This window comes from Oncorhynchus nerka, linkage group LG18, assembly GCF_034236695.1.
Source record: "Oncorhynchus nerka isolate Pitt River linkage group LG18, Oner_Uvic_2.0, whole genome shotgun sequence".
In the NCBI taxonomy this organism is placed as follows: Eukaryota; Metazoa; Chordata; class Actinopteri; order Salmoniformes; family Salmonidae; genus Oncorhynchus; species Oncorhynchus nerka.
This window is the reverse complement of record NC_088413.1, coordinates 69,605,026-69,626,803: the sequence shown is the minus strand read 5'-3', so window position 1 is coordinate 69,626,803 and position 21,778 is coordinate 69,605,026. Positions and strand designations below refer to the sequence as shown.

At 44.2% G+C, this 21,778-nt stretch overlaps 1 protein-coding gene across 5 annotated transcripts in view; it reads right to left on the bottom strand.

Moving 5' to 3' along the window:
• Positions 1-21,778, bottom strand: part of LOC115146513 (kinase D-interacting substrate of 220 kDa B-like) — a 162,120-nt gene that overhangs the window by 5,592 nt on the left and 134,750 nt on the right. For 3 of the 5 annotated variants that reach the window (XM_065004308.1, XM_065004311.1, XM_065004309.1), the window contains exons 25-27: positions 6,106-6,332; positions 4,929-5,051; positions 4,393-4,455 (exon numbers count right to left, since the gene is read on the bottom strand). In XM_065004308.1, coding sequence (XP_064860380.1) covers positions 4,393-4,455; positions 4,929-5,051; positions 6,106-6,332 — 413 coding nt within the window. The remainder of the gene's footprint in view (positions 1-4,392; positions 4,456-4,928; positions 5,052-6,105; positions 6,333-21,778) is intronic. The other 2 variants (XM_065004310.1, XM_065004312.1) reach the window with 2 other exon arrangements.

Sequence of the window (21,778 nt, the reverse complement as noted above, 5' to 3'; positions counted from 1 at the left end):
GCTCTTTTGCTGCGAGAGCTTGCTTGAGAAAATAAGCTGTACACGTCTTAACAGAGCCTAGCAGAACAGGGGGGGGGGGGTGTAACTGTCATCGCTCTGTGAAAGGAGGCAGAGGGTGACGCTGACTTGGGGAGGTTAGCTACTGTACACAGACAATCCTGGAGAGTGCAGTGTACTGCGGTGTCAGCTGCACTAATAGGCCAGTGTGTGTGTGTGTGTGTGTGTGTGTGTGGCTTTAGCAGGTAACACACTATCTGCATGTCTTTCCCTGTTGCGTTATATAGAGGCATCCATATTAGCATCCGTTAAAAGCACCGGAGAGAGCAATTATCCTGTAGACTGTAGAGCTCCTCAATAATGACAGCCCAAATGATTTCTGTTTCTTAAGTATTTCTGGCTGGCATTTTAAATCATGCTTTGTAATTGGGTCTTGCAAATTTGGCAAGTAAAACTTTCTGGTGGGTTTCGTTGAATTCATTTAGAAGTAGAATTCATAATACATGCGTTGGATGACCTAGAAGAGACATTCTAGAACTATTGTACATTCAACTAGAACTATTTTCAACTACATTATCGATAAACTGGTGGTTAGAGCACGGAATGCTGATTGGCTAACTGCCGTTATAAATCGAACTGTATACCACGGGTATGACAAAACATCTATTTGTACTGCTCTAATTACATTGCTAACCAGTTTATAATAGCAAAAAGCATCTCTGGACTTTGTGGTATATGGCCAATATACCACAGCAAAGGGCTGTATCCAGGCACTCCGCGTTGCGTCGTGCTGAAAGAACAGCCTTTAGACATGGTATATTGGCCATATACCACACCCCCTCGGCCCTTATTGCTTAAATATATCATATGTAGAGGTAGGCTATATGGAAGGTGGGTGAAGGTTCTTGTCTATGTTTCTAATGCATGACAGGTGGAGGGAAAAGCATGGCATGTTATATTAGTTGGAGGAGGTGAGATAGAAAGGTAGTGAGGTAGAAAGGAAGTGAGGTAGAAAGGGAGTGAGGTAGAAAGGTAGTGAGGTAGAAAGGTAGTGAGGTAGAAAGGTAGTGAGGTAGAAAGGTAGTGAGGTAGAAAGGTAGTGAGGTAGAAAGGTAGTGAAGTAGAAAGGTAGTGAGGTAGAAAGGTAGTGAGGTAGAAAGGTAGTGAGGTAGAAAGGAAGTGAGGTATAATGGTAGTGAGGTAGAAAGGAAGTGAGGTAGAAAGGTAGTGAGGTATAATGGTAGTGAGGTAGAAAGGAAGTGAGGTATAATGGTAGTGAGGTAGAAAGGAAGTGAGGTAGAAAGGAAGTGAGGTAGAAAGGAAGTGAGGTATAATGGTAGTGAGGTAGAAAGGTAGTGATGTGGTGAAAAAGTTAGAGATGGTGAAGTCCAAAGAGATGAGTGTACCTGCTTGGGTCTGAAAGGCTGAGACAACTGCTTCGGGGGGAGAAAGAGAGGCAGAGAGACAAGAGGCAGACAGACAGAGAGGCAGAGAGCCAGAGGCAGACAGGCAGAGAGGTAGAGATTGATAGAGGTAGAGACAGACAGACAGACAGACAGACAGACAGACAGACAGACAGACAGACAGACAGACAGACAGACAGACAGACAGACAGACAGACAGACAGACAGACAGACAGACAGACAGACAGATAGGAGCACGACATTAGGCCACATGCCGAAGTCATCATAGAACACAAGAGAACAGTAGACACATTCACGTCAGACTAGACAATAAAACATTTATCTTGAAACACAGCAGGCAGAGGCACTTTTACAGCATCCCATCTAGCAAAGACTGAAACTGAGAAGCCATTTAGTTCAGAATTATTACAGGAGGAAATGAAATATATTTTTTATAGAGCGCTTTAAGAAGATAATCTTTGCAGAGAGGACGAGCAGCACAGAGCGTGATGTTTGTTGAGAGAGAGAAGCGTAAGGAGAGAAAGAGAGATATCCCCCACACAGAAAAGCAGAAGTTTCCACTTTGAGGAAGCCTTAAAAACTGAGCCAACTTGACTAAGTGTGACTGTGTGTTACACTGTGCCAGTGCGAGTGTGATTACGTATACACGTGTGTTTGTATAGGCACAAAAGTGTGTGTGTGTGTGTGACAAGAGACCCCTGTGTGAGATAAGGCTGTAATTCCAGCAGTGTGGGGCATGGGCAGAGCAGAGGGATGAGGAAACAGAGAGGAAACAGAGTGCTGAGATATTGGCCCTTTTATAATGTGTATCTCCATGACTGATTACCACGTAATTTCATCATCAGTGTTTCCCCTATGACTGATTACCATGTAATTACATTATCAGTGTTTCCCCTATGACTGATTACCACGTAATTACATTATCAGTGTTTCCCCTATGACTGATTACCACATAATTACATTATCAGTGTTTCCCCTATGACTGATTACCACGTAATTACATCATCAGTGTATCTCCATGACTGATTACCACATAATTACATTATCCGTGTTTCCCCTATGACTGATTACCATGTAATTACATCAGTGTTTCCCCTATGACTGATTACCATGTAATTACATCATCAGTGTTTCTCCTATGACTGATTACCATGTAATTACATCAGTGTTTCTCCTATGACTGATTACCATGTAATTACATCAGTGTTTCCCCTATGACTGATTACCATGTAATTACATCATCAGTGTTTCTCCTATGACTGATTACCATGTAATTACATCATCAGTGTTTCTCCTATGACTGATTACCATGTAATTACATCATCAGTATCTCCCCTATGACTGATTACCATGTAATTACATCATCAGTGTTTCTCCTATGACTGATTACCATGTAATTACATCAGTGTTTCCCCTATGACTGATTACCATGTAATTACATCATCAGTGTTTCTCCTATGACTGATTACCATGTAATTACATCATCAGTGTTTCCCCTATGACTGATTACCACGTAATTACATTATCCGTGTTTCCCCTATGACTGATTACCATGTAATTACATCAGTGTTTCCCCTATGACTGATTACCACGTAATTACATCATCAGTGTTTCTCCTATGACTGATTACCATGTAATTACATCAGTGTTTCCCCTATGACTGATTACCATGTAATTACATCAGTGTATATCCATGACTGATTACCACGTAATTACATTATCAGTGTTTCCCCTATGACTGATTACCATGTAATTACATCATCAGTATCTCCCCTATGACTGATTACCATGTAATTACATTATCATTGTTTCCCCTATGACTGATTACCATGTAATAACATCATCAGTGTTTCCCCTATGACTGATTACCATGTAATTACATCAGTGTATCTCCATGACTGATTACCACGTAATTACATCATCAGTGTTTCTCCCCTTTGACTGATTACCATGTAATTACATCATCAGTATCTCCCCTATGACTGATTACCATGTAATTACATCAGTGTTTCCCCTATGACTGATTACCATGTAATAACATCATCAGTGTTTCTCCTATGACTGATTACCATGTAATTACATCATCAGTATCTCCCCTATGACTGATTACCATGTAATTACATCATCAGTATCTCCCCTATGACTGATTACCATGTAATTACATCAGTGTTTCTCCTATGACTGATTACCATGTAATTACATCATCAGTATCTCCCCTATGACTGATTACCATGTAATTACATCATCAGTATCTCCCCTATGACTGATTACCATGTAATTACATCATCAGTGTTTCCCCTATGACTGATTACCATGTAATTACATCATCAGTATCTCCCCTATGACTGATTACCATGTAATTACATCATCAGTATCTCCCCTATGACTGATTACCATGTAATTACATCATCAGTATCTCCCCTATGACTGATTACCATGTAATTACATCATCAGTGTTTCCCCTATGTGCATCTAGCAGTGGCGAACCAGTGCTGCAAAGAAAAAGGGAAGATCCCCCCCGCTATCTCTGCCATCGCTGCTGAAAGAAATCCTAGGGGAAACTCTGCACCGCCACTCATCTATACTTACTTGGACCTTCCTGTGAACTAGTCCTATATGAACATGCTTCGTATGTAGAATGGGAGCGGGCGCACTCACATGGTGGTTAGTTCACTACGGGACAATGAGACTCACATTCATACAGGACTGAGCTATTACACTTAGGTCCAGAGCAGGCCACAAACATGGGAGCCACGGTGCAACTAGTCAACATGAGACATGACATTGTCACTGACATACCCTGTCAGCTTTCCAAACCATGTTAGTGTATCTGGTTGATGGACAAGGTTAGCCATGTGTGTGAGTGCATAGCCTTTTGGTGAGTTTGTGTGTGGCTAGTCGTAACAGTCAAGATGAAAGGACACAGATGCTTCAGCTAATGCCAACGCTCCACACCAGCCTGTCGTGTTACCATAGGGGGGTCAGTGGTAGTGGGGGAGGGGAGGCCCTCTCTGGGATCCTCAGCAATTACATCCTGACATGGGCACAGAACGAGGCACGGGGTGGGTCAAGGGGCATTGGATATAGGAATAACCTAAACTAGAGCTGGAGCAAAATAAGATTGGAGTGTATAGGGCGGTAAAAAAACACAAACTCCTTGAAGAGTGAAAGGGGTTCATTTCATACAAGCAACGGACCTGAAGACAGAGACCACCTGCTGACCCACTGACCCCCTGCAATAAACGGATCGAATTCATCGCAATGAAGAACACAAAGAGAAACAGGCCCTTTTTACTTTTTTGGGAGGAAAATAAAAGTGTTGAGAAAATGTAGAACGGTGAACACGTGTTTCACAAATAATATTGTCAAACAGAATCAGAATCAAAACAATTGTAAAAGTAATTGGCGCTTAACCACTAAAGCAACAAAAAAACTGTTACTATGACTACTATCTACTGATTAGCTACTAGTGCTAGGTGTACTACTGACAGGCAGCTCTGTACTTACAAGCCCATTGGGGTCCCTGGGGTAGCCTGTTTTGAAGGAGGGGCGTGATTGGGTCGGGGCAGGGTGAAGATGGGAGCTGTATTGATGCCGGGGAAGGTGATACACATGATTGGGAAAATAGGGCTATATGGAAACCAGAGAGAGAGGAAGGATGAAGATGGAGAATGGTTAAAACATGTGGATTGTATGAGGGACCATTCTTATACAAAACATTAAGAACACCTGCTCTTTCCATGACAGACTGTCTAGGTGAATCCAGGTGAAAGCTATGATCCATTTTTGATGTCTCTTATTAAATCCACTTCAATCAGTGTAGATGAAGGGGAGGAGACAGGTTAAAGAAGGATTTTTAAGCCTTGAGACAATTGAGACATGGATTGTGTATGTGTGCCATTCAGTGAATGAATGGGCAAGACAAAATATTTAAGTGCCATTGAACAGGGTATGGTAGTAGGTGACAGGCGCACCGGTTTGTGTCAAGAACTGCAACGCTGCTGGGTTTTTCATGCTCAACAGTTTCCCATGTGTATCAAGAATGGTCCACCACCCAAAGGACATCCAGCCAACTTGACACAGCTGTGGGAAGCATTGGAGTCAATATGGACCAGCATCCCTGTGGAACACTTTCGACACCCTGTAGAGTCCATGCCCTGACAAACTGAGGCTGCTCTGAGGGCACAAGGTGTGTGTGTGTGTGTAGGGAGGGGGGGGAACTCAATATTAGAAAGGGGTTCCTAATTTTAAGTAACACCAGAACTGTGAAGAATCATTTTTTCAAGTTGAGGTCAGCACTGTCACATTTCAAAATGAGGTTAAGTGAGTAAACGGCACTGTCTTGTGAGGTCGGTGCTCTGAGGTAGCTGGGCAGTCACATTAACAAACAGAGGTAAGTAACCATCACTTAGTAACCAAGTCCTGTGTGTATGCGAAGGTAAACTGAGGTAGGTACAACTGCACTGTGATTATTTTTATACTAAGGTATGAATGGGCAAGACAATATATTTAAGTGCCTTTAAACAGGGTATGGTAGTAAGTGCCAGGCACACCGGTTTACTGGTATTCTGAAGTACGTTGAACAAACCTTCCCTACTCTACTGTATACTAAATGAATGTGTACTGAGCTACGTTCAGGTGCAGTCATCTGCCTGTTTGCTGCTGTGTTGTGCTGGCGTCTCACCCGGGTGTAGAAGGGGTGCTGGGGGGCAGGCATGCTGTAGTAACTGCTGTGGGGCTGGGGGGGCACAAGCCCTGGGGGGGGCAGGGAACCAACGTAGGAGCCTGTGGGGGAGCAGGCAGCCGAGTGCTGGCCGAAAGAGGAGGGGGCGCGGGCTGGCACGTCCTGCAGGGGCAGTGTGGGATAGGCCACTCCTCCAATGTGCATCTGCTCCCTGGCAGCACGGACATCTAATGGAAGAGAGGGAGAGGGGAGGAGAGATGAGAGAGAGTGTGAGAGAAAGACAGATAGAGGGAGAGGAGAGATGAGAGAGGGAGTGGGAGAGAAAGACAGATAGAGGGGAGGAGAGATGAGAGAGAGAGTGTGAGAGAAAGACAGATAGAGGGAGAGGGGAGGAGAGATGAGAGAGGGAGTGGGAGAGAAAGAGAGAGAGGGAGAGGGGAGGAGAGATGAGAGAGGGAGTGGGAGAGAAAGACAGAGAGGGGAGAGGGCAGGAGAGATGAGAGAGGGAGTGGGAGAGAAAGACAGAGAGAGGGAGAGGGCAGGAGAGATGAGAGAGGGAGTGGGAGAGAAAGGCAGTGAGAGGGAGAGTGGGTGGAGAGACAGAAAGATGTAATGAAAAAGAGGGAGAGGAGGGAAGGAAGGAAGAGTGGGGAGAGAAATGGAGACATTTCATCTGTGAGGCTGATCGAGATCACGTCTTGGCCCCGAATATAAAGACACTTTAGATCCACCCACTCAAACTGATTCAGCCAATCATATTTGATCATTCTTACTGAGTTCAAATAGAGATGTTCTGTGGAGAGCAAGCAAATCATATTCCACATAGATGGAGAAACTTTGATTCTGTGATTGAGTGCACTTGATGGAGCAGGGTGAAAATTAAACTGTTCTTTATAAGCTTTACTGAAAATAGACAACGTTCATTCAAACTGTCACTTTTGCCAAGAACGCAGTCTTTCTTACTGATAAATTGTATTTTGACAAATAGAGTTAAAACATAGTGGAATCAGTGGCCTGGTAAGAAACAGGAAAAAAATGTCTCTGTCATAAGAGTGTCTGTTGTTGAATGATGGGTTGAGTAGAGACCCAATCCTGCAGCAGGGAGCACAATGGAGGCTTGATGCCCACTGGCTAGATGCCCACTGGATGGCTGCTGGACACAGGAATGGATGACTGGCTAGGGACAGGGGTATACAGTTGAAGTCAGAAGTTTACATACGCTTACATTGGAGTCATTAAAACTTGTTTTTCAACCACTCCACAAATTTCTTGTTATCAAACTATAGTTTTGGCAAGTCGGTTAGGACATCTATTTTGAGCATGACACAAGTCATTTTCCCAATAATTGTTTATTTCACTTATAATTCGCTGTATCACAATTCCAGTGGGTCAGAAGTTTACATACACTAAGCTGACTGTGCCTTTAAACAGCTTGGAAAATTCCATAAAATGATGTCATCGCTTTAGAAGCTTCTTTTAGGCTAATCATTTGAGTCAATTGGAGGTGTACCTGTGGATGCATTTCAAGGCCTACCTTCAAACTCAGTGCCTCTTTGCTTGACATCATGGGAAAATCAAAAGAAATCAGCCAAGACCTCAGAAAAAAATTGTAGACCTCCACAAGTCTGGTTCATCCTTGGGAGCAATTTCCAAATGCCTGAAGGTACCACGTTCTTCTGTACAAACAATAGTACGCAAGTATAAACACCATGGGACCATGCAGCAGTCATACCTCTCAGGAAGGAGATGCATTCTGTCTCCTAGAGATGAACGTACTTTGGTGCGAAAAGTGCAAATCAATCCCAGAACAACAACAAAGGACCTTCTGAAGATGCTGGAGGAAACAGGTACAAAAGTTTCTATATCCACAGTAAAATGAGTCCTATATCGACACAACCTGAAAGGCTGCCCAGCAAGGAAGAAGTCACTGCTCCAAAACCGTCATAAAAAAAGCCAGAATACAGTTTGTAACTACACATGGGGACAAAGACTGTACTTTTGGGATTTTGTAGAAATGTCCTCTGGTCTGATGAAACAAAAAGAAGAACTGTTTGGCCATAATGACAATCGTTATGTTTGGGGGAAAAAGGGGGAGGCTTGCAAGCCGAAGAACACCATCCCAATTGTGAAGCACGGGGGTGGCAGCATCATGTTGTGGGGGTGCTTTGATGTAGGAGGGACTGGTGCACTTCACAAAATAGATGGAATCATGAGGCAGGAAAAGTATGTGGATATATTGAAGCAACATCTAAAGACATCAGTCAGGAAGTTAAAGCTTGGTCGCAAATGGGTCTTCCAAATGGACAATGACACCAAACATACTTCCAAAGTTGTGGCAAAATGGCTTAAGGACAACAGTCAAGGTATTTGAGTGGCCATCACAAAGCCCTGACCTCAATCCTATTGAAAATTTGTGGGCAGAAATTAAAAAGCGTGTGCGAGCAAGGGGGTCCACAAACCTGACTCAGTTACACCAGCTCTGTTAGGAGGAATGGGCCACAATTCAGCCAACTTATTGTGGGAAGCTTGTGGAAGGCTACCCGCAACGTTTGACCCAAGTTAAACAATTTAAAGGCAATGCTACCAAATGCTAATTGAGTGTATGTAAACTTCTAACCCAGTAGGAATGTGATGAAAGAAATAAAAGCTGAAATAAATAATTATCTCTACTATTATTCTGACATTTCACATTCTTAAAATAAAGTGGTGATCCTAACTGACCTAAGACAGGGAATTTTACTCTGATTAAATGTCAGGAATTGTGAAAAACTGAGTTTAAATGTATTTGGCTAAGGTGTATGTAAACTTCCGATTTCAAATGTAGGTCATCTTCCAGAGGAATGGATGACTGGCTAGGGACAGGGGTGTAGGTCATCTTCCAGAGGAATGGATGACTGGCTAGGGACAGGGGTGTAGGTCATCTTCCAGAGGAATGGATGACTGGCTAGGGACAGGGGTATATGTCACCTTCCAGAGGAATGGATGACTGGCTAGGGAGGGATAGGGGCACTAGTCACCATCCAGAGGAATGGATGACTGGCTAGGGAGGGACAGGGGCACTGGTCACCTTCCAGAGGAATGGATGACTGGCTAGGGAGGGACAGGGGCACTAGTCACCATCCAGAGGAATGGATGACTGGCTAGGGAGGGACAGGGGCACTAGTCACCATCCAGAGTGGAAGGTGGGCTAACAGAGGAGATCACACACACACACACACACACACACACACACACACACACACACACACACACACACACAGATGAATATCAAGACAAATACACACACACTAAGATGAAGAGACATGTAAACATCAACACACAGACACAACAAGCATACACACACACTAAGATGAAGAGACATGTAAACATCAACACATAGACACAACAAGCATACACACATGCACTCATCTCATACAAATAAGAATTATCCTAAAATACTACATTTATTAGAGTGGATTACTGGCCAGAGAGTCACTGGTCACCTTTCTGTCCCTGTGACCACCATGACAAAGGCGGTCTCTGCTGGTCAACAGACAGACTCAGTGTGACACTGTGGTCACTAACAGCATGGTGCCGTCACACTAAGGCCAGGGTAACAACTGTTATGGTGGATAGATACATCTACTAACTGACCAGCTCAGCGCACAGTGACGCCTGTGTGACAGCCCGGAATTGTCCCAAACACCATGTGGCCAATAAATGAGTAGGTGAGCATTGCGTCATTCACACTAAATAGCATCTCTGCTGATAGTGACGTCAGCCATTTGAGCTGGATAGCTGATCGACTGTTGTGTGAGAGTCTTTGGCAGCATTCAAATGCGTTTGGTTGCAGATAATGAGTAAGCAACAATTAAGCTAATTACACCACCTCACTTCTACCAACACGTCTCCTGCGCCAGATGACTGTGTGATCTCCAGATGACTGTGTGATCTCGCTCTCTGTGGCCGATATGAGCAAAACGTTTAAAGAGGTTAACAATCAGATGACTGAATACCAGGGCGTGTCTCTCAAAGCATGACCAGCTGTCAAGTGTCTTCACAGACATTTACAATCTCTCCTTGTCCCACTCTGTAATCCCAACATGTTTCAAACTGACCACTATTGTCCCTGTTCCCAATAGTTCCAAGGGAACCTTCTGACATGACTATGTCCCTGTAGCACTCACATCTGTAATTATGAAGTGCTTTGAAAGGCTGGTCATGACACACATCAACACTATCATCTCAGACACCCTAAACCAACTCCAATTCACATACCACCTCAACAGATCAGATCCACAGATGACACAATTTCAATTGCTCTTCACACTGCTCTCTCCCACCTGGACAAGAGAGGAAATAACTATATGAGAAGGCTGTTGATAGACTACAGCTCAGCGTTCAACACCATAGTCCCCTCCAAGTTAATCACCAAGCTAGGGACCCTGGGACTGAACCCCTCCTTCTGCAGCTAGATGCTGGACTTCTGACAGGCCGGCCCCAGGTGGTGAGGGTAGGCAACAATACCTCCGCCACACTGACCCTAAACACGGGGGCCCCTCAGGGGTGTGTGCTTAGTCCCCTTCTGTACTCCCTGTTGACCCACGACTCCGTGGCCAAGCACAAATCCAAAAGCCATCATCAAGTTTACTGACGACACAACGGTGGTAGGCCTGATCACCGACGGCATTAGGACAGCGTACAGGGAGGCGGTTAGAGACTTAGCAGTGTGGTGCCAGGACGACAACCTCTCCCTCAACGTCAATAAGACCAAGGAGCTGATCGTGGACTATAGGAGAAAGAGGGAAGAGCACGGCCCCATCCACATCGACGGGGCTGTTGTGGAGCGGGTCGAGAGCTTCAAGTTCCTTGGCATCTTCATCACTAAGAACTTAACATGGGCAAAGTAAGGTGGACTGAACACCTCGGTGCAGATGAAAACGGAATAATAACAACACAAAACAAATGATAAGGCTAGAGAAATGTATCGCCCCACATTACCAAAGCAATCAACATCCAAACATGACAGAGGGTAAACATGGAGAGCCAATCCCCAAAAGAAAACGTAACTCCTTGACGGACACGGATGATTTAAGCTTTTCACAACCGGAAATGGTAAGGAGATCTGTTAAAAATCGATCAATGATAAACTGGGCATGAATTAGTCAGTAAAGATATAAAGGAGTTGAAGGCGAGCCTCTAGATAAGTGACGAATAAGCTGTTACAAGGAAGAAACAAACAAACAAGCTAAAAGGTACAGTCAATGAGATTGAAACAAACGTTAATGAACTTGAAAAGGAGAACATGTTTCTGAGAGAAGCCTTACTTGACCTACAGACTAGGTCTATGAGAAAAAATCGGATACTTATTGCTATCAAAGTAAAAGAAAGGTGAAGATCCTGAAAGTGTGGTAAAATAATTATATTTTACAGCGCTACAGAGCCCAGGTGATGGTGCCGACAAAATCCAACTCAAACGTGTACAACGTTTCGGAAAAAGATATGAGCACCCAATCGCTGCCAAATTTGCATTCTTCAGAGATAAAATAAATTGTTAAAAGCCAGAGTAAAAGACTTGCTGGCCCGAAAATAGGAATTAATGATCAGTTCCTGAAGGAAATTGCAGAACGGCGCAAAGTTCTGTACCCAATCTTCAAGCAGAATAGATTAAAAGGGAAACGTGTAGCTTTCGTAATCAAATCAAATTGTATTTGTCACATACACATGGTTAGCAGATGTTAATGCGAGTGTAGCGAAATGCTTGTGCTTCTAGTTCCGGCAATGCAGTAATAACCAACAAGTAATCTAGCTAACAATTCCAAAACTACAACCTTATAGACACAAGTGTAAGGGGATAAAGAATATGTACATAAAGATATATGAATGAGTGATGGTACAGAGCGGCATAGGCAAGATACAGTAGATGGTATTGAGTGCAGTATATACATGAGATGAGTATGTAAACAAAGTGGCATAGCTAAAGTGGCTAGTGATACATGTATTACATAAAGATGCAGTAGATGATATAGAGTACAGTATATACATATACATATGAGATGAATAATGTAGGGTATGTAACATTATATTAGGTAGCAGTGTTTAGTGATATATTTTACATCATTTCCCATCAATTCCCATTATTAAAGTGGCTGGAGTTGAGTCAGTGTGTTGGCAGCAGCCACTCAATGTTAGTGGTGGCTGTTTAACAGTCTGATGGCCTTGAGATATAAGCTGTTTTTCAGTCTCTCGGTCCCAGCTTTGATGCACCTGTACTGACCTCGCCTTCTGGATGATAGCGGGTTGAACAGGCAGTGGCTCGGGTGGTTGTTGTCCTTGATGATCTTTACGGCCTTCCTGTGACATCGGGTGGTGTAGGTGTCCTGGAGGGCAGGTAGTTTGCCCCCGGTGATGCGTTGTGCAGACCTCACTACCCTCTGGAGAGCCTTACGGTTGTGGGCGGAGTAGTTGCCGTACCAGGCGGTGATACAGCCCGACAGGATGCTCTCGATTGTGCATCTGTAGAAGTTTGTGAGTGCTTTAGGTGACAACCTGAATTTCTTCAGCCTCCTGAGGTTGAAGAGGCGCTGCTGCGCCTTCTTCACGATGCTGTCCGTGTGGGTGGACCAATTCAGTTTGTCTGTGATGTGTACGCCGAGGAACTTAAAACTTACTACCCTCTCCACTACTGTTCCATCGATGTGGATAGGGGGGTGTTCCCTCTGCTGTTTCCTGAAGTCCACAATCATCTCCTTAGTTTTGTTGATGTTGAGTGTGAGGTTATTTTCCTGACACCACACTCCGAGGGCCCTCACCTCCTCCCTGTAGGCCGTCTCGTCATTGTTGGTAATCAAGCCTACCACTGTTGTGTCGTCCGCAAACTTGATGATTGAGTTGGAGGCGTGCGTGCCCACGCAGTCGTGGGTGAACAGGGAGTACAGGAGAGGGCTCAGAACGCACCCTTGTGGGGCCCCAGTGTTGAGGATCAGCGGGGTGGAAATGTTGTTGCCTACCCTCACCACCTGGGGGCGGCCCGTCAGGAAGTCCAGTACCCAGTTGCACAGGGCGGGGTCAAGACCCAGGGTCTCAAGCTTGATGACGAGCTTGGAGGGCACTATGGTGTTAAATGCCGACCTGTAGTCGATGAACAGCATTCTCACATAGGTATTCCTCTTGTCCAGATGGGTTAGGGCAGTGTGCAGTGTGGTTGAGATTGCATCGTCTGTGGACCTATTTGGGCGGTAAGCAAATTGGAGTGGGTCTAGGGTGTCAGGTAGGGTGTAGGTGATATGGTCCTTGACTAGTCTCTCAAAGCACTTCATGATGACGGAAGTGAGTGCTACGGGGCGGTAGTCGTTTAGCTCAGTTACCTTAGCTGTCTTGGGAACAGGAACAATGGTGGCCCTCTTGAAGCATGTGGGAACAACAGACTGGGATAGGGATTGATTGAATATGTCCGTAAACACACCAGCCAGCTGGTCTGCGCATGCTTTGAGGGCACGGCTGGGGATGCCGTCTGGGCCTGCAGCCTTGCGAGGGTTGACACGTTTAAATGTTTTCCTCACGTCGGCTGCAGTGAAGGAGAGTCCGCATGTTTTAGTTGCGGGCCGTGTCAGTGGCACTGTATTGTCCTCAAAGCGGGCAAAAAAGTGATTTAGTCTGCCTGGGAGCAAGACATCCTGGTCCGTGACGGGGCTGGTTTTCTTTTTGTAATCCGTGATTGACTGTAGACCCTGCCACATACCTCGTGTCTGAGCCGTTGAATTAAGATTCTACTTTGTCTCTATACTGACGCTTAGCTTGTTTGATTGCCTTGCGGAGGGAATAGTTACACTGTTTGTATTCGGTCATGTTTCCGGTCACCTTGCCCTGATTAAAAGCAGTGGTTCGGGCTTTCAGTTTCACGCGAATGCTGCCATCAATCCACGGTTTCTGGTTTGGGAATGTTTTAATCGTTGCTATGGGAACGACATCTTCAACGCACGTTCTAATGAACTCGCTCACCGAATCAGCTTATTCGTCAATGTTGTTGTCTGACGCAATACGAAACATATCCCAGTCCACGTGATGGAAGCAGTCTTGGAGTGTGGAATCAGATTGGTCGGACCAGCGTTGAACAGACCTCAGCGCGGGAGCTTCTTGTTTTAGTTTCTGTCTGTAGGCAGGGATCAACAAAATGGAGTCGTGGTCAGCTTTTCCGAAAGGAGGCGGGGGCAGGGCCTTATATGCGTCGCGGAAGTTAGAATAGCAGTGATCCAAGGTTTTCCAGCCCTGGTTGCGCAATCGATATGCTGATAAAATTTAGGGAGTCTTGTTTTCAGATTAGCCTTGTTAAAATCCCCAGCTACAATGAATGCAGCCTCCGGATAAATGGATTCCAGTTTGCAAAGAGTCAAATAAAGTTCGTTCAGAGCCATCGATGTGTCTGCTTGGGGGGGAATATATACGGCTGTGATTATAATCGAAGAGAATTCCCTTGGTAGATAATGCGGTCGACATTTGATTGTGAGGAATTCTAAATCAGGTGAACAGAAGGACTTGAGTACCTGTATGTTGTTATGATCACACCACGTCACGTTAACCATGAAGCATACGCCCCCGCCCCTCTTCTTACCAGAAAGATGTTTGTTTCTGTCTGCGCGATGCGTGGAGAAACCAGCTGGCTGCACCGACTCCAATGGCGTCTCTCCAGTGAGCCATGTTTCCGTGAAGCAAAGAACGTTCCAGTCTCTGATGTCCCTCTGGAATGTTGCCCTTGCTCGGATTTCATCAACCTTGTTGTCAAGAGACTGGACATTGGCGAGAAGAATGCTAGGGAGTGGTGCACGATGTGCCCGTCTCCGGAGTCTGACCAGAAGACCGCTCCGTTTCCCCCTTTTACGAAGTCGTTTTTTTGGGGTCGCCGGCTGGGATCCATTCCGTTGTCCTGGGTGAAAGGCAGAACACAGGATCCGCTTCGCGAAAGTCATATTCTTGGTCGTACTGATGGTGAGTTGACGCTGCTCTTATGTTCAGTAGTTCTTCTCGACTGTATGTAATGAAACCTAAGATGACCTGGGGTACCAATGTAAGAAATAACACATAAAAAAAACAAAAAACTGCATAGTTTCCTAGGAACGCGAAGCGAGGCGGCCTTCTCTATTGGCGCCGGAAGTAGGGTTAATACTTTGTCAATAAACTGTATATAACCAAATGTTCTGAGACACAAAGACGACTCCATGGCTATTCTAAATATTACAAAGTTCCCATAGAGGAGTCGAATAATATAACACCCAATAATATCCATGATAGGGATTGTAATAAAAAAATATGTAGAAAAACAATAAAATACAACAATTGATACAAAACAACTACACCATCCCATTCAAGATAAGGAATGTTACAAATAATTAGAATTTGACTTAATTAGTATTAAATAGATAAGACAGCATTAGAATAAAGTTTAATTAGTATTAAGTAGATAAGACAGCATTAGAATAAAGTATAATTAGTATTAATTAGATAAGACAGCATTAGAATAAAGTATAATTAGTATTAAATAGATAAGACAGCATTAGAAGAAAACTTAATTAGTATTAAATAGATAAGACAGCATTAGAAGAAAACATAATTAGTATTAATTAGATAAGACAGCCTTAGAAGAAAGTATAATTAGTATTAAATAGATAAGACAGCATTATAATAAAGTATAATTAGTATTAAATAGATAAGACAGCATTATAATAAAGTATAATTAGTATTAAATAGATAAGACAGCATTAGAATAAAGTATAATTAGCTAAATAATACATCTAATATTAGGAACCAAACACAAAAGTACTCAATCAACATGGTAGAGATAAAACACAGCAAACAGTGGACATAGAAGTATGTGGGTATGAGCAAGTGTATTGTGATGGAAGGTGAGGTGTGTGTTTTTGTGTTTGGAAAAGTGTGGAGTAAAGTGAGAGAAAAAGGAAAATGGTTGCATATCCCAGAGCCCATGTATTGTCCCCGACGCTCTACCCCAGACACCCACCTGAGCGACCAATACACTAAGGAAAAGTCCTTATCTGTTTTATGGGCCTAATGTAAGAAGTCTATACGCAGCCAAAACAGAAAGATGAATGCGGTCAGAGAGCCACTGGAGCAGCACAGCCCCCTCAAGATTCTGAGCCTGCCTGGCAGGGTTGGTCCTACAAAGCCAAGGCCCCCTGATGGGAGAGCATAATATACAAGGAAATTCTCAAAGCTGCTAATGAGAACCTTGACGACCTTGTACCTAGCCAGTGGGGATTCCGGTGGGGTGCCCCCACCCAGGTAGTAGCAGTGCTGGCAACACTAGCTGAAGTAACCCACTGGGAGGGGGTCACACTCGGACAATCAGAAAGGGGGGCAAATTACTGTGGCCCTGTTGGCACAAATAATCAAAGGTCTGACAGCACGGAGATGCTTGAGAAAAAGGTCAAAATGGGGGACCAGCGTGTAGGTGTTTCAGGGTATAGGGCTGTATCTGAGCTCCATCAGCTAGGACTTAACATTGGTTAATAAAATCTCCCAATTTGTACTACATTTTTGCTACATTTTGCATGCCTTCTCAAAAAGCTGCAACTGTATATGCATTTGCACATTAAGTCCTTTCTTGAATTGGCCTCGGGGATGGAAAAATGTTGAACATCTGAGCTTGTGGTTGTTTGTGGAGGAAAGGGGTCGAGTGTGTATGAGTATGTTTGTGTGTATCCCACATCTGTTGCTATGGGGTAAAGATGTAAGGGACAACGTAGGATGAATCACAATTAATGCTTGCTAAAATAATAATTGCTTGCCAAAAATGTAATTGATGTAATGGCAATCCTGGTTATAGGTATTAATCCTTCTCATGAACTTCCTACAATATTACGCATATTACTCGTTAATTGTGTAAATTAAGAGCTACAAGATTTTTTTATGTACAGTACCAGTCAGTATTTTTACTATTTTCTACATTGTAGAATAAAAGTGAAGACATCAAAATTATGAAATAACACATATGGAATCATGTAGTAACCAAAAACGTTTCAACAAATCAAAGTATATTTTATATTTCAGATTCTTCAAAGTAGCCACCGTTTGCCTTGATGACAGCTTTGAGCCAATCAGATTGCCAAAAAAACAAGAAATGACAGTCCATCATTACTTTAACCTCTTTGCGCACGGAATCCGCTAGCGGGCTGAAATTCCACAACATACGGTGATCGCTACATAAATAGTCATATTAAACATTCATGAAAATACAAGTGTCTCACATGTATCGAAAGCCTAGAATCTTGCTAATCCAACTGCGTTGTCAGATTTAAAAAAGATTTACTGCGAAATAATACGATGTGATTATCTGAGCATAGAGCCCCATATTTTTTTTTTTTTAAACCAGCACAGGCGTAACATAATCACAAACTGCATTAAAATAAATTGTTTACCTTTGACGGTCTGTTTGCAATTCCAATGCTCATTCTTACACAATGAATGATCTTTTGTTTGATAAAATCAATTTTTATAGCCTAACACAAAACATTTTGTGAACCGCTTGTGTCGTGAATTCCGTCTAATTCCATTTTCGACGACACATTCCAGGTAAATAACCCACACAGAACGTGACTTTTCCAGTCATGTTTGGTTTCACTGCAATCAACTGGTTTGTTTGTAACACAATCAAACCTGATGGGCCATTTCGTATTGACTGAAAGAAACCGATTTGAAGACAAGTCATGACATCATTGTGCACCAATGATTTGCCCGCTGTTTAGTTGATTGACTGAACAAGTGGTGGTGCTCCAACCCAAAACCATTACATACTTATTTTCCACTATAATTTGCAAATAAATTCATTAAAAATCCTACAATGTGATTTTCTGGATTTTTTTTCTCATTTTGTCTGTCATAGTTGAAGTGTACCTATGACGAAAATTACAGGCCTCTCATCTTTTTAAGTGGGAGAACTTGCACAATTGGTGGCTGACCAAATACTTTTTTGCCCCACTGTATGTATTATGGCCATCGAAATGTTAGGTATTAAAATCAGATCCAACAATAATATCAAGGGCTTAAAAACAAAGGTGTCATTGTACGCTGATGATTCATGCTTCCTTTTAAATCCACAATTTGGATCCCTCCACAGCCTTATAGAGGATCTAGATACTTTTTCTAACCTCTCTGTATTAAAACCAAATTACGTATTAGATCACAAAAAAACTTTTACATTACCGTGTAGTTTACCAATAAAATGGTCTGACAGTGATGTGAACACACTCGGTATACATATCCCGAAAGAAAGAAATTATCTCACTACAGTACATTTTAATAGAAAGTATGCAAAAAATAGATAAGAAATTGAAGAAGTTGAAATGAGTGGACCAAGATGCAGCATGGTATGTTTCCATCCTTTTAATTAGAAGAGGAACTTAAAGCACAAAAACAATAATGCGAATAAACGAAACGTGAAGCTACATGCAGTGCAGAAAGCAACTACACACAAACATAGTCAAGATCCCACAAATCACAATGGGGAAAATGGCTCTCTAAATATGATCCCCAATCAGAGACAACGATAAACAGCTGTCTCTGATTGGGAACCATACCAGGCCAACATAAATCACTAATCATCTAGATGACCCATCCTAGTCACTATCACGCCCCAACCAACATAGAGAATAAACAGCTCTCTATCGTCAGGGCGTGACAGTACCCCCCCCCCCCAAAGGTGCGGACTCCGACCGCAAATCCTGACTCAATAGAGGAGGGTCCGGGTGGGCATCTACCGTCGGCTCCGGTACGGGGCGAAGTACCCACTCCGCTCGCAGATACGTCATCCTCCATGATGGCTCTGGTGCGGGGATCGTCGCCGGAAGCTCCGGACCGTGGATTGTCGCCAGAGGATCCGGACCGCGGTTCGTCGCCGGGTACGCCGGACCGTGGTTTGTCGCCGGGTACTCCGGACCGTAGGAACCAAACCGTGGGTCATCGCAGGGGACCCCGGAATGTAGGTTGTCGCCGGGTACTCCGGACCGCAGGTCGTCGCCGGGGACTCCGGACCGTGGTTCGTAGGTCGTTACTGTAGGTCGTTGCCGGAGGAACCAAACCGTGGGTCGTCGCAGGGGACCCCGGAATGTAGGTTGTCGCCGGGTACTCCGGACCGTAGGTCGTCGCCGGGTACTCCGGACCGCAGGTCGTCGCCGGGTACTCCGGACCGCAGGTCGTCGCCGGGGACTCCGGACCGTGGTTTGTCGCCGGGGACTCCGGACTGTAGGTCGTTGCCGGAGGAACCAAACCGTGGGTCGTCGCAGGGGACTCCAGACTGTAGGTCGTCGCCGGGTACTCCGGACTGGGAACCCTCGCAAGAGGCCCCGGACTGGGAACCCCCGCTGGAGACTCTGGACCACAGACCGTCACTGGAGACTCCGGACCGCGGACCGTCTCAGGAGGTTCCGGACCGTGGACCGTCTCAGGAGGTTCCGGACCGTGGACCGTCTCAGGAGGTTCCGGACCGTGGAACAGTATCAGGAGGTTCCGGACCGTGGACCGTCGTAGGATGTTCCAGACTGTGGACCGTCGTTGGAGGTTCCGGACTGTGAAACGTCGCCGGAGGTTCCGGACTGTGAAACGTCGCCGGAGGTTCCGGACTGTGAAACGTCGCCGGAAGCTCTGGACTGGGAACTGTCGCCGGAAGCTCTGGACTGGGAACTGTCGCCGGAAGCTCTGTGCGTGGGGCCGGCACTGGTGGTACCAGGCTGGTGACACGTACCTCAGGACGAGCGTGAGGAGCAGGCACAGGACGTACTGGACTGTGGAGGCGCACTGGAGGCCTGATGCATGGTGGGAGAACTTGCACAATTGGTGGCTGACTAAATACTTTTTTGCCCCACTGTATATGGGGGATACAACCATCCCAGCCCTGCAGATTTTGCTGCAGAGACAGAGTCATGAGATCGTTTGTTTTGGTACTGTCAATATGTAGCTTGTTTTTGGTCACAGGTCCAGGAATGGTGGAAGAATTGCAATATTTACCTGGAGCTAACTCTGCAGATAGCACTACTGGGTGATCTGAAAAGTCATAGTCAAATCGATCAATAATATAATAATACTTTTAGCAAAAATGTTTATCTTTAATTTACAATCTGTTGAAACTATGAGAATAGAAAGGTTCAGAACTTTTGTGACACATCACAGCACAGTTGAAAAATATATGGCAAAAATAAATCCAATATGGATGGTGTTAAGAGATAGATGGGAGGGGTTGTGTGGAGCTGAAAGGTGGGACTAATAACAACAAGATAACTAATGTATACTGTGTCCGTAAAATGCATATAGGTTCAGAACTTTTGTGAAACAGAACAGTTAAAAATATATGGCAAACAGAAATCAAACTGGATGGTCTTCAGAAATAGATGGGAGGGTTTGAGGGTAGTGGAAGGATAGAAGTAAAAACAAACAAAAGAGAACTACTGTAAAATAGATTGTGTCCGTAAAATGTGTTTATAAGCTGGAAGTAGAAGCCTTAGTGTTGTTGTTCATTAGTTTACTCCAATTAGGGGAGGGGTGGTAGGGTTAGTGGAAAATAATAAAGGAAAATATATTTAAAAAATAAAAAAATAACTTGGCCCAAACACACAACACAGTCGTGACGAGGGCATGGAAGCGCCCTTTGTCTTTCAGAAGGCTGAAAAGATTTGGCATGGGCCCCTCGGATCCTCAAAAAGTTCTACAGCTGCACCATCGAGTGCATCTTGAATGGCTGCATCACCGCTTGGTATGCCAAATACACCGCCCTTGACTGCAAAGCACTACAGAGGGTGGTACGGACAGCCCAGTACATCACTGGGGCCGAGCTCCCTTACATTCAGGACCTCTATACCAGGCGGTGTCAGAGGAAGGAGCGAAAGAGTGCCAAAGAGCCAACCAAGCCATAGACTTTTCACTCTGCTACCATCCGGCAAACGGTACCGGAGCATCGGCTATCGGCCATACAAGCTTCTACCCACAAGTCATAAGACTGCTAATAGCCAGACTGAGAAAATCAATTAATGTTACCCCAACTATTTGCACTGACCCTATACACACTAACTCAACTATATATACACACCATATACACACTCACTAGACTATATATAGACACACTCACTAGACTATATACACACACCACATGCACTCTCAAAACTATATATATATATATATATATATACACTCACTAGATTATATACACACACTATATACACACACACACCATATACACACTCACTAAACAACATACACACAACATATACACACTCACTAGACTACATATATAGACACACCATATACACACTCACTAGACTATATACACACCATATACACACTCACTAGACTAAACTGCTCAAACTGCTACAGATCTATATATATCCTACCCTGTCTTTGAAAGCCAAGTTAACAAACAGATTACCGACCATTTCGAATCCCACCCTACCTTCTCCACTATGCAATCTGGTTTCAGAGCTGGTCATGGGTGCACCTCAGCCACGCTCAAGGTCCTAAACAACATCATAACCGCCATCGATAAGAGACATTACTGTGCAGCCATGTTCATCGACCTGGCCAAGGCTTTTGACTCTGTCAATCACCACATTCTTATTGGCAGACTCGACAGCCTTGGTTTCTCAAATGATTGCCTCGCCTGGTTAACCAACTACTTCTCTGATAGAGTTCAGTG